At 36.0% G+C, this 13,458-nt stretch overlaps 1 protein-coding gene across 1 annotated transcript; it reads left to right on the top strand.

The window, feature by feature from the left end:
- The first annotated feature begins 6,115 nt into the window (after positions 1–6,115).
- LOC106670448 (uncharacterized protein C1orf43 homolog) lies at positions 6,116–13,011 on the top strand. Its single transcript, XM_014400806.2, has 4 exons — positions 6,116–6,446; positions 11,973–12,135; positions 12,303–12,522; positions 12,645–13,011. The coding sequence occupies exons 1-4, from the start codon at positions 6,288–6,290 to the stop codon at positions 12,811–12,813; spliced, it is 711 nt and encodes a 236-aa protein (XP_014256292.1). The 5' UTR covers positions 6,116–6,287; the 3' UTR covers positions 12,814–13,011.
- The last annotated feature ends 447 nt before the right edge of the window (positions 13,012–13,458 follow it).

The raw sequence follows: 13,458 nt of genomic DNA on the forward strand, positions 1-13,458 counted from the left end.
GCGTTCGGGGTTATTTTCTTCCAAATCGAAGTGAAAGATGCTGGAACTCCTTTCTAGGACGAACGTCGGACAAGACAGAGCATTCGGTATTATTTTCTTCCAAGTCGAAGTGAAAGAGGATGGAACCTCTTTCTAGGACGAACGTCGGACAAGACAGAGCATTCGGTGTTTTCTTCCAAGTGGAAGTGAAAGAGGCTGGAACTCCTCTCTAGGACGAACGTCGGACAAGACAGAGCATACGGTGTTATTTTCTTCCAAGTCGAAGTGAAAGAGGCCGGAACTTTTTTCTAGGACATCGTCGGCCAAGGCAGTGCATTCGGTGTGAATTTCTTCCATGTCGAAGTGAAAGATGCTGGAACTCCTTTCTAGGGCGAACGTCGGACAAGACAGGGCATTCGATGTTATTTTCTTCCAAGTCGAAGTGAAATAGGCTGGAACCCCTTTCTAGGACGATTATCGGACGAGGCAGTGCATTCGGTGTTATTTTCTTCCAAGTCGAAGTGAAATAGGCTGGAACTCCGTTCTAGGACGATCGCCGGACAAGGCAGTGCATTCGGTGTTATTTTCTTCCAAGTCGAAGTGAAAGGCGCGGGAACCCCTCTCTAGGACGAACGTCGGACAAGGGAGTCCATTCGGTGTTATTTTTTTCCTGGTCGAAGTTAAAGAGGCTCGAACTCCTATCTAGGACGATCGCCGGACAAGGCAGAGCATTCTGTATTATTTTTTTCCAAGTCGAAGTGAAAGAGGATGAGGCTGGAACCTGTTTCTAGTACGATTATCGGACGCATTCGGTGTTATTTTCTTCCAAGTCGAAGTGAAGAGGCTGGAACTCTTATCTAGGACGAACGTCACACGAGGCTTGGCCGATCATCGGACAAGGCAGTGCATTCGGTGTTATTTTATCCCAAGTCGAAGTGAAAGGCGCTGGAACTCCTCTCTAGGACGAACGTCGGACAAGACAGAGCATTCGGTGTTATTTTCTTCCAAGTCGAAGGGAAAGACGCTGGAACTCCTTTCTAGGACGATCGCCGGACAAGGCAGTGCATTCGGCGTTATTTTCTTCCAAGTCGAAGTGAAAGACGCCGGAATGTTTTTGTAGGACATCGTCGGACAAGGAAGTCCATTCGGTGTTATTTTCTTCCAAGTCGAATTTAAAGAGGCTGGAACACCGATCTAGGACGAACGTCGGACAAGGCAGTGCATTCGGTGTTATTTTCTTCCAAGTCGAAGTGAATGAGGCTGGAACTCCTCTCCAGGACGATCGCCGGACAAGGCAGTGCATTCGGTGTTATTTTCTTCCAAGTCGAAGTAAAACAGGCTTGAACTTCTTTCTTGGACGATCGTCGGACAAGGTAGTGCGTTCGGGGTTATTTGCTTCCAAATCGAAGTGAAAGATGCTGGAACCCCTCTCTAGGACGAACGTCGGACAAGACAGAGCATTCGATGTTATTTTCTTCCAAGTCGAAGTGAAATCGGCTGGAACCTCTTTCTAGGACGATTATCGGACGAGGCAGTGCATTCGGTGTTATTTTCTTCCAAGTCGAAGTGAAAGAGGCTTGAACTTCTTTCTAGGACGATCGTCGGACAAGGTAGTGCGTTCGGGGTTATTTTCTTCCAAATCGAAGTGAAAGATGCTGGAACTCCTATCTAGGACGAACGTCGAACAAGGCAGTGCATTCGGTATTATTTTTTTCCAAGTCGAAGTGAAAGAGGCTGGAACTCCTCTCCAGGACGAACGTCAGACAAGGCTTGAACGATCGTCGGACAAGGCAGTGCATTCGGTGTTATTTTCTTCCAAGTCGAAGTGAAAGAGGCTTGAACGTCTTTCTACGACGATCGTCGGACAATGTAGTGCATTCGGTTTTTTTTCCAAGTCGAAGTGAAAGAGGCGTGAACTTCTTTCTAGGACGATCGTCGGACAAGGTAGTGCATTCGGTGTTATTTTCTTCCAAGTCGAAATGAAAGAGGCTTGAACTTCTTTCTTGGACGATCGTCCGACAAGGCAGTTCATTCGGTATTATTTTTTTCCAACTCGAAGTTAAAGAGGGTGGAACTCCTCTTTAGGACGTACGTCGGACAAGGCAGTTTATTCAGTATTGTTTGCGGCATGGGATATGTTAAGCTTTATTCACTACCGTGTATAACCAATATGCTATTTTCTGTAGTGCTGCCCAAGATTTACCTGCTGTTCTTCTTATGACCACGTGGTTATGTGTTGTAAGTGAAGGTTTCTTTGTTAATGCCTTTGTCAAAGATAATGCGTATGTATTTAAACTCATTTTGAATTGCAGCACTTCATTGTATGTACATGAACTTCTTTCTGTTTGTTTTCTTGATAAATTCAATTCGTGTGGTTTTTGATGGGATAGCTTTGAGCCATGGTCGATGTTTTTTGGGCAATGTTGTAGCGAATTTTCTTTTAACTAGTATGACAGTATCGTCTGCATAGCTTTGGTTGTATGGCCATCCACACCAAACTCCCACCTACGTTGAAAATAGGAAAATGGATAGATTGAAAAATTGAATATATCAATTTTTGCTGTATGGTTTTCAGGCTGAAAGAGTGTTGAAAATAAACCGTCCCATTAGGATTAAACTGTTTTCATGTTGCGGCCATGACCCCTCGTGTCATTATGCAAAAAAAGACTGATCATTGTTTATACTTCATTTAAATACAGTACTCTATTCTAATCATATTTTAAAAAAACCGATAAGTACATACGATCAGGAAATAAAAAGTGAATTCATAAATTCGAAATAATGATTCAAAATGGAATTAAGTAGAACTGGACCAAAGGTGAACAATCGTTTGCGTTTAAAAACTGGTAACTTTTCTGGCTATTTTCCCTGGTTTAGCGTGTGCAGACTAACCTCTGAAGACGGGCGTTAAGTTGTAGTTGTTAAATAGATAATTAATTTTATTAACAAGCTCGACTTCTTTACTTCAACTGTAGCATATAAGACTGAAAAAAAATTCTCTATGATTTACACTAAACCCTCTCGTACCTTGTGTTCTTCGTGTCAAAATCTTCTTGAACAGAAAAGAGTATTGGAAAAAGGACTTCTCCTTGAAGAATTCCAGCTCCTATCTGAAAAGCCCTTGTTCACAAACGTTGTAAAACTGAGCTTCTCCCAGCTAGAGTGAAGGGTAGAGATCTCACTAAATGGGTAGGTCAGTTGTACTATACGGAACAGAAACATGGGCACTGATGGAAAAGATGGTCCAAAAACTGGGAATCATCCAAAGAAAAATGACAAAGAGCATCCTCGGGATAAAACGGAAAGACAAGGTCGGCAACAGAAATAAATAGAAATACTACTTCCATCCTCGTAAGGAAGCACATTCCTGAAAATGAAACTGGCCAGGCCATATAGACACGAGATGGGCGAATCATCACTGAATGCACTCCGAGGTACGGAGAAAGGAAAATGGGAAGAACAAATAAGTTTGGAAAGATGAAGTCAAAGACAGATAAGGATTTCGCTAGTATCCCAAGCAGCTTGGGACAGAGAAAGATGGGAAAAGGTCATAATGATTATCTAAAAGAAATATGAAGAAGAAGGAGAACATACCGGTTGTAGTCGGGTCTCAATTGCTAACAGCCTATTACGCCCGTTACCAATTGTACACCTGTCTCAACTGCTTACTTTTCTCCGCATATTATGGATTAAGACCCCTGTTTAAAGAGAAAGGCTTGTGGTTGCATTAATGAAATTTATTACTGTTCTTGCAATTTATGCGATTTCTCCATGTCTGCGGAGTGATGAACCTGAAATTTAGTCGATTTCGATCATTGTGATCTCCCTATTGGCATTTCATCATCTTCAGTGTATTATCTTGTGTCTATGAATCTTTTACTGTTAAATATGGCATTTTATATATGTCCAAGTTTTCTAGTAGGTTCATTTTATCATCCTTTTTATGTTGTGTGGTAATTTCATTCTTATCTGTAGTTTTGAGAGTTTGTGAATGTTTTTGGGAGGCATGTGGTCTGTTTATCATTTTTGACATTGTAGAAACTTATATGTTCTTTCTGTATTTTATTTTCGTTCGTTTGCCCGATGTAATTTTCTCTACATCTGCTGGGGACTGCGGTGCCAGTATTTAGGTTTTCCGACTAGTATTTGCTAGCGGTTCTGGGTTAGAATTGTCTTTGGTGATTGGCTTCGAAGCCCATGGTGTTTTAATTGATAATGGTGTGAAAAATGTATTGTAAATTGGTTTTACCACCTCGTCCGCAACACACAACAGGATGTTGGACATTAAGTCCTCCTGTATGACAGGCCTTAACAAAATGACATATCAATAATTGGGGAGGATTCATGACTGGCTTCCTGAGTACCTTGTGGACTCTGAAAGACATATTATCAATAAATTCCCTCGTTTGCTTTTGTTTGAAAGATACACTGAGTCGGAACTTCTCAGAAAACCGGTACCAGCTGGAGGGCAACTTCCAGACCTTATATCGCGATTCGACCCGTAGATTTTTTAAAAATGAATATTAACTCTTAATAATTTGGGTTTTGCTCTTTTCTCTTGATAATTCAAACTCTTAAAAATTATATTTATATTTTTTTTGGTCCCTTGGGTTTTGATTATCAAGAATATTCACTAGAAAAGTCTGTGTGATTTCTGTTTGGTCATGTCCAGTTATCGTAATCTTTTGTTTTTGTATATTTCAAAAATGTCATTTTTTCTCTTTTCTTGTACGCCATGTAATTTTAAGCTTTAGCTGCCAATTGAATTCCCATTTGTAAGTATGTCTTGTTAAAATGCAGAGCCGCTGGATTCGAACCCGGGTCCTTTACCTCACAGTGATGAGCGCCATGTCAACGCCTAAACCGTTGCTGCCACCGACGCCCCCTTTTTTTAAATTTAATATTTTTATGACGACAATTAGAGTTGGCAGTTCTGAATAGAATAATTATTTTGTCAGATCTTCCTTGAATTGTCGCATTTTACTTCTTGGCTTGAAAAACTAAATAATAATCATTCGTACATAATTATAAATTTACTTTCAAAAGTCCATATTTCCAAAAATACAACTCTCAAAGATAAAATGAGGCAAGAAATTGTGATATTTCTTTTCATTTCAATATCTAAATTCTAAAACTTTAAGTTTTAATTTGTTTAATTGGAAGACTTTAAAATTTTTTGCTTGTTTTGTGCGATCATTGTTAAAAATAGTTAAATTCACTAGTTTCGTGGTCGCATGACCAATTAATATCTTACAATTAATTAAGGTTTTTAGTTGAGATAAAAAAGTCAATGGCACGAGCGGGATTCGAACCCACGATCTTCGGCTAGATACGCCGCTGCTCTTCCACTTGAGCTATCGTGACCTCGATCCTCTTGGACACTAACTTCCCATCTCAACAAAATTCAAAAGGTGTGGTTGACGAGGTCACGATAGCTCAAGTGGTAGAGCAGCGGCGTATCTAGCCGAAGATCGTGGGTCGAATCCCGCTCATGCCATTGACTTTTTTATCTCAACTAAAAACCTTAATTAATGTGAAAAATAGTTCTGAAATTGCACAAAATAAATTAAATCTTGAATTACAATGAAAGATATATAAACGTCAGTTTAGTAGTTTAAAACTAGGTGCAAGGCACATTATTTAATAAATATAAATAAAAAATCAGAACTTTTTGGAGCAACCTGGGAAAATAATCATTAAGCAAAAATTTCTAAGTTTGTTTAAGCATGTTTACTATTCTTAAGTAAATCCGATATTAAAAGTGAGGATTAACATTTATTTGTTTTTGGTTTACATTTTCTATTTTGTTTTATCCAGCTAACAAAAGTATATGGGTTAATTCAATTAAAATTAATACAGTAAGAATAAATTACAAATAGCCCTACTCATTTTTGTCTCCTGTTTTATGGCTGGTTGATTTTGTCATTGTACTTTTGCGGTAGTATTCGTAGTCTTCTGTGCTGTTTTAGTTCCTAATTTGTTGAAGATTCGTTAGTTTGTTTATTAATTTGACTTATTTTTGTATTTACTGACAAATACATGTAAGGGTTGATTTGGCCCTTTTTAAAACTTAAAGACGGAAATCGACGGCTGTTTGACATATCGATCTTGTAAGTCGGAACGCCGGACCCGGAAATCGAAGAGGTTTCAGTTTCCTGTCAGTTGTGTTGTTGTCAGGTCCAGTTGTTATGTAAATAACGAAGGCTTTTATCGATGAGTGTTGTTTGATTTTCTCAATTGAATCTATTTCGAATACATCCGGATTTTTTTCCATTTTCCCCGTCTCCGTGATATGATAAAACCCTGAAATGGCAGAGGAACTTTCCGGCGTGACAGTTGTCATTATAATAGCCTTGGGGATTTTGACTTTTATCCTTTTGTTCATATTTGCCAAAAGGCAGATTATGAGGTTTGCCCTGAGATCGAGGCGAGGGCCGCATTTGCCTATTGGACACGGCGCTAAAAAGGTAAACATATCAATCTTTCTGAAATCGAAAATCCCAAACAGCACTTGTACAATATCGAACAAACAAAATATTCTCTGAAATAAGTCAACCTGAACTAAACTGAAATAAAAGCAAAAGATTCAATGCAAAAGCTGAACTGAACAGACTTCCTTGACCTAAGACAAAAACTTACATCTGACACGCCATAACTGCAAACTCAGTCCCAGACACAACTCAAATGCATACTAAAAACTTACCATTGATTCATGAGAAATATAAAAATGTACTAAAAAATCATAAAAACTAGTAAAGAAAACTGAGATTTATTCTTGTGGTCACCCAGCACGATATGTTTATACGATGGCGAGATGCCTAAATCAACTTGACAATCCGAAGCAAGGATAGGCAGACTTAAATGATAAGAAATGACTAAAAAACAATCAAGGAAAGACAACGTACATTAAATTGACCACATTCACACAATGAAACATACAAAGAAAATCTATTCAACAAATTGGAAATTAAAACAACACTGAAGACCATGAATACAATGAAAAACTACAAGGATAAAACCAACCTACCATAACACAGGAGACAGAAATTAAAATACAGAAATAAAGAATATTTAAGATAATTTATTGTGTATTGGTGATATATGTACTGTTTTATGTATTTGTAGTGTGTGTTAAGAGTGACTGTGTTTATTAGTGTGAATATGTAGTGTGAAATGGCAGAATGTCGAGTACTCCTCTATCCTAACTGAGTGTGGAGACTGGTATAACAAACAAAATCAAAGAAAATAAAATTTCAAAATCCCTTAATTAAATTTTCCTTCAGTAAAAAACAATAATTTCTAATAAATTTTAATTTATTATAGCTTTTTTATTATAGCAATTTATAATAAAAATAAAACAAAAATGCTAGGGAAAGTAAATACTACAAAATTGGCAGTACCCTTATTCATTTTTGAGCAGTTTACATTGAACAGATTTTTTTTTTTTGACAGGGGCATCCGACAGCTTGGTCATTTCAGCCCCAAAGCACTAACATAATACCGCTACACACTTGATACACAATCACACCAATAAATATATTCATACCTATATACAAGTTAGTTGTGTTTTGAGTGAATGTATTTATTAGTGTGAGATGGCGGAAGATCGAGTGTCCCTTCGACCCTCAATTAGGTTAGTTATGGAGGGTTAAGGTGGAAAGTAATATTGAGTACTTACTCCACCACTGTATATGTGAAGACAAGTAACGTACAAAACAAAGTTAAAATAAAAGACAGAAAAAACAAACAACATGATAATGTAGGGGCAATAGGATTCACCTCATAAATCAGAACCACAAGCCCTCAATAATACAGACAAAAAAGAAACTACTACATGATATACAAAAAATATATTCTGAAACTTTTAAATATTAAAAAAAATTCATATTGGGTCATTGAGCAACCTTTCTCTGCATGCCTTACTCAAGAGTAAGTGTCCATCAACCGTGTATGGCCAATTATGAATCAGATACAATCCTTTTGCTACAGTTTAAACTCAGGGGTTACCTATTGGCACACTAAAGAGCTTCCCAGTTCTTTACCATATTCTTTACTGCTCGTTAAAATCAGTGGGTCGGATCGCAATAGTAAGGTCTGGAGGTTGCCCTCTAGATGGTACCAGACTATTACCGGTGATACCTTCCGAATAAGGGTATCTTTAAAACAAAAGCACAACGAGAGGATTTACTGATAATCTGTCTTTTAGAGTCCACAAGGTCAGGACTCAGGAAGTCAGTGATGAATCCTCTCCAATTATTTATGTCATTTTGTTAAGGCATACAGGAGGGCTTAATGTCCAACATCCTGTTGGGCGTTGCGAATGAGGTGGCCAAACCAATTTACAATACATTTTTCACACCATTATCAATTTAAAAACCATGGGCTCTGCCAGGATTTGAACCCAGAACCACTAGTGTATCAAGTGCTAGTCGGAAAACCTAAGTACTGGCACTGCAGTCCCCAGCAGGTGTGGAGAAAATTACTTCGGGCAAACGAACGAAAATTAAATACAGAAAGAACATATAAGTTTCTACAAGGTCAAAAATGATAAATAGACCACATGCCTTCCAGAAAACATTCACAAACTCTCAAAACTACAGATAAGAATGAAATTACCACACAACATAAAAAGGATGATAAAATGAACCTACTAGAAAAATGCCATATTTAACAGTAAAAGATTCATAGACACAAAATAATACACTGAAGATGATGAAGTACCCAAAGGGAGATCACAATGATCGAAAACAACTAAATTTCAGGTTCATCACGGAGAAATGTCATAATTTGCAATAATTAATACATTTCATTATGCACTTTTTTTATTTTTACAAAGGACTTAATCCAAAATATGCAAGTGCAGAGACAAGTACAACGGACAAAACAACGAAAAATGACATTTTTTAACAAAGGACAAATCCAAACAAGCATGTGCAAAACAGAGAAAAATGGCTTGTTTGAGCATGTTAGAAAACTTCGAAATGTAAAAACAACACATTTAACAATAAAAAAAACAAATAAACATAAAATTACAAAAGTAATTAAAATATAAGGAGACTGATGAACAAGAATAATAAATCAAATTGTGCAATTCACCTTACACAATACCGCTGTCAAAGAGATGAGCTTAAAATTACTTGATGTACAAAAAAGAGGAAAATTGATATTCTTGAAACCTATTTAAAAAAAAATCACACACCCGCAATAGTGAATATTCTTGATTATCAAAACCCAAGGGACGAAAAAATAAGATAAATAGAATTGTTAAGAGTTGGAATTAACAATATGTTTGAATTATCAAGAGGAAAGAGCAAAACCCAAATTATTAAGAGCTGATATTCATTTTTAAAAATTCTTAATTAAATTGTACATATTTAAAACATCATAAAACTAATGAAAAAGTGGAAATAGATAAACTATTCAATTGAAGATTATAAACCATTATTAAAAACAATCATGAAGCTATCTTCTTCAAAATGCGCCTGGCCGACCAAACCTACAAACCAAAACGATTAAATTACAATTAATAGTGGAGATCTGAGAAAAATTAACTTCTAATGTCTGTGTAGATTCTGCAAGGTAGCATTATCACTTTTTTTTTTAAATTTAAGTAACCTATGGAAGACGTTACAAATAATCAAATTCCTTGACAAATAAGGCCCACCTCTTGTCAAACAGTCAAGAAATAGAGAATCTATTTGAAAGATGAAATTTGATGTGTACTCGAGCTGGAGTGTATTTTATTTATTAATAAGACATCTTCACTAACAATTATACAGAACATCATAAATCCTTCAATATTTTTACATCTTGTTAAATGTTAAGTATAATATAAAACTGTATACACCGTTTTAAATAAGTGGAGACGAATATAACACAAATAATCACATTTTAAATGTTTTTGCAACTGGACTGTGAAAATACTCTTAAAACCTTTAATCCTTTTTTTTGTTTATTTTGCTGTACTGTTACTAACATAATACAATTTTGTCATATAATGTTTTTTTTATCATAATAACTTTACACTATTTAGAGATTGTGATGTAGGTTTAGAAAAACATTTTCTTTATCATGTCAATGTTGTGTACATCATTGTATAAATTCATTTTCACATCTTACGTGTATTTGTATAATTTAAACAATGTTTATAAATCCCAGGCCCTGAAGATGATCTCAATAAAGATCAAACCGACTGCATCAATAATCATTAATTAATAGTCACTTTCTACAATTTTGTGCCATTGTGGTTTTTGCCCCTACACTGTCGGGACATGGTAACTTTAACGAATATCTATGGCAAAACACTTTGCATATGTAGTTCTAATGAGACCCTTTATGTGATTATGCACCGTGCAATGTATACCCACAATATTGGAGAACCCATAAACCCATGTTTCCCTAGAAGGCCTGGAACTGTCACAACCACAGATCTTTCTGGGAAAATTCTAATGCCATGATGAATAATTGTCACCACAAAGATAATATAATGCAATGATTGCAACAAATAAGAAAATTTAAGACGAGAACTTCCTGATGCTGGCATATTACAAGACCTGATAGAGGAAAAATGAAGTAATATCTTGTTTTCTGGAGACTTCTGATTGAAAGACGATGTGTAATAATAGTCTATAAAAAAACATGTTTTATTATTCCTGAAGTCTGGTGCAAAAAGTGGATGGCTGATTGAAGAAAAACGTACTCAATTTACGTTCACATTGAAAAAACAGTCTTGCTCTCCACTGTACATCATCAACAAAGAGATACGGACTTCCATTCGAGTCAAATACTTAGGACTATGCTTAGACAACAGACTGATTTTGAGTCTCCGCTCAAGACTTAAGAGACAACAACTTAACAGAAGGGCAACTACGAAGACTTGTAGCACCGAAATCTGTCTTGACCATCAACACTAAATTAACATTATTTCAACCATTTTGGATATATGGAGTGGAACTTTGGGGTTCTGCCAAGCCTTCCAACAATCTAATCCTTATCAAAAGTCTTCAAACAAATCGCCAAAGCTCCTATCTCACTAACGTCACCATCCATAATGAACAAATCCATTCCTGATTCCAAAAGTTTCACACCAACCTCTCGATCCATCCTAATCAAGCACTGTCCATACATTTCCGTCATGAGAACCATCATGTTGCCTTAATCAATGATGGCCTTGAGACCTCCTTTAATACTTTACACTGAGTGCCGGCATTGGCTGGTTTCTTATGCCATGTGTCCTCCGGGTGCTGGTCTTAGTATTAGTGCTGTGACCGTATGAAAAAATGTATTGTGATCACATTTGTAATATGTATAGGGTACAAATAAAAAAATGTACATTGGGTACACCTCATTTTTTCCTACTTTCCTGAGTCACTGGTGACTTTAGTCTCTCTTTCTTCCACTATGACCTAAAAGATATATTGTGGACTTTGACCCTTCTTTATCCACTTTGCTTTCTCTTAAATGTCGCTTTTCCAAAGTGGCTTCCAAGCTAATGCTTTACGGTCATGCAGGGCATATTCTGATTTCTGTGCTGTTTCACGAGTTGGACGGTTTCTGTCTCAGTTCCCTCCCCCTGTTTTTTCTCAAGTAGTAATTGAGTTATAAAGGCATATTTTTTTATATTTTTGCCTGACGAGAGAGAGAAAGAGAAATTTTTGCCTTCTTGGTTGAGATCTTGAGTAACTTATTTGATTGTTTTGCACCTGGTGAATTCATCCAGTATGAGGGCATTTCTCCATCCACATTAATTTGCAGTCCTGGTCCAAAGGGTATGAGGGCTGCTCCTGTTTTTGGATTGTCAGCATGTCTTTGCCTTCAATCCCTGCTTGACAACATCAGAGTTACCTGATTTTGTTTTTCCATGAGATATTTTAGGCATTACCAGGCCAGCTTGAGTTGAAGTTCTAAGGCTTTCAGTACTGCTTAATACTAAATTAATTGAAAAATTGGTAAATACTATTTAGATTTAATTTGTATATTTCCTTTGTTTGTAGAACCTGAAAAAAGAAATCCACAGGAGGGTAGATTTGGTACCAAAAATCGTATATGAGCCTACTGTACTGAATGACAATGATTCACGGTATATTCTGCCACCTGGTTCACAAGTAGCTCCATTTTATTACAGATTAAAAGCTTGTGATGATGTTAAACTTCTAGGTAAGCATGAAAATAAAAATGAAGATAAGACATTAGTGAAATTAATTTTTGTTACATAATAACGGATAAATTTGTATGCCTTGCTTGTCAAAATAAAATTGCTGCCCAATAAACAATTAAGTCTATTTAAAAAGTTTCTATGCATGTTTCAAATGGTTTTGTTATAGAAAAGGAGATCACAAAACAAGATCCAAGCCTTCATAGACACCCTACAGACAACCTTAGAGCATATCTTTTGAACTCATTAGCAACTCCTTTGAATGGAGTCGGTCACAGATTGGTTCAACAATTCTGTGATTTATATGAGCACGCCAGGCACGATCCTACAGAATTTGGTGACGAAGAATACCAAATGTATTCTCGTATTTTGCTCAAGTTGTTAGATGCGTAAGTGTTGTTGATTTTCTTGCATAACTTTAAAACTGTAGTTTTGAAGTGTTTTTCTTTTTGGGTCATTAATTGTCCGTATTTTACAATATAAAATGTTCACTGAACTCTGTTTTTTCCAGCGCTCGACTTTTGAAGAGTTACGGTCCGAGTAGAAAGCTGAGTCCTAGAGGTACTCCCGTTAGGAACAAAACGCAGGAAAAGAGCCGGGAGTTGTTTGAAAACAAAGTTAGAGAAAAACGAGAGGATAGTGAGATAAATAATAAAGACAACAATGAAACATCAGTTTGATAATTTTTTTAAAAGAACAAAACATTTTGTTATGTATGCAACATTCTGGAAACGTATAATTTTTAAACATACCTATGATATAGATACATAAATTTTTTGGTGTCCCATTTGACATCTACCTAAAAGAACATAAAAATTTGTTTACCCAAAATTGCTTGAATGTATAACTTTTTTTCTATTAAATTAACCCTTTTTAACTTCAAATTAACCCTTCTTAATTTCAGATTAACTTTTTCTTTAAAGCAATAAAAACTTAGGAGATGGTATGAAATGTAAACTTGTAAAGTAAAAAGTAATTGTAAAAATGTAAAGTACATGTGATTTTTGTTTAAATATAAAATAACTGGGCTCTCATGACCTATGAAAATTAATTACAAATAAATATTCAATATAATATGTATAATATTATAAAATGTAAATCATTGAATTGAGAATGAAATGACTTAACTCGAGATAAATACACACATATGTTTAAAATAAAAATATGGTGCTCTGACTAGCAAATTAATAGCAACGATAAAAGTGGGGTGAGTATTTTGTTCAACTAAAATGAAAAGGTGTCCTGGTGACACATGCAACAGCCGGAGAGCTTTTTAAGGTGGAAAATGACCCAAAGCGGTTGATCGGTTTTATAATTTATTTAAA

This window comes from Cimex lectularius, unplaced genomic scaffold (assembly GCF_000648675.2).
Source record: "Cimex lectularius strain Harlan isolate CLEC.00 unplaced genomic scaffold, Clec_2.1 scaffold31, whole genome shotgun sequence".
NCBI classification, from domain to species: domain Eukaryota; kingdom Metazoa; phylum Arthropoda; class Insecta; order Hemiptera; family Cimicidae; genus Cimex; species Cimex lectularius.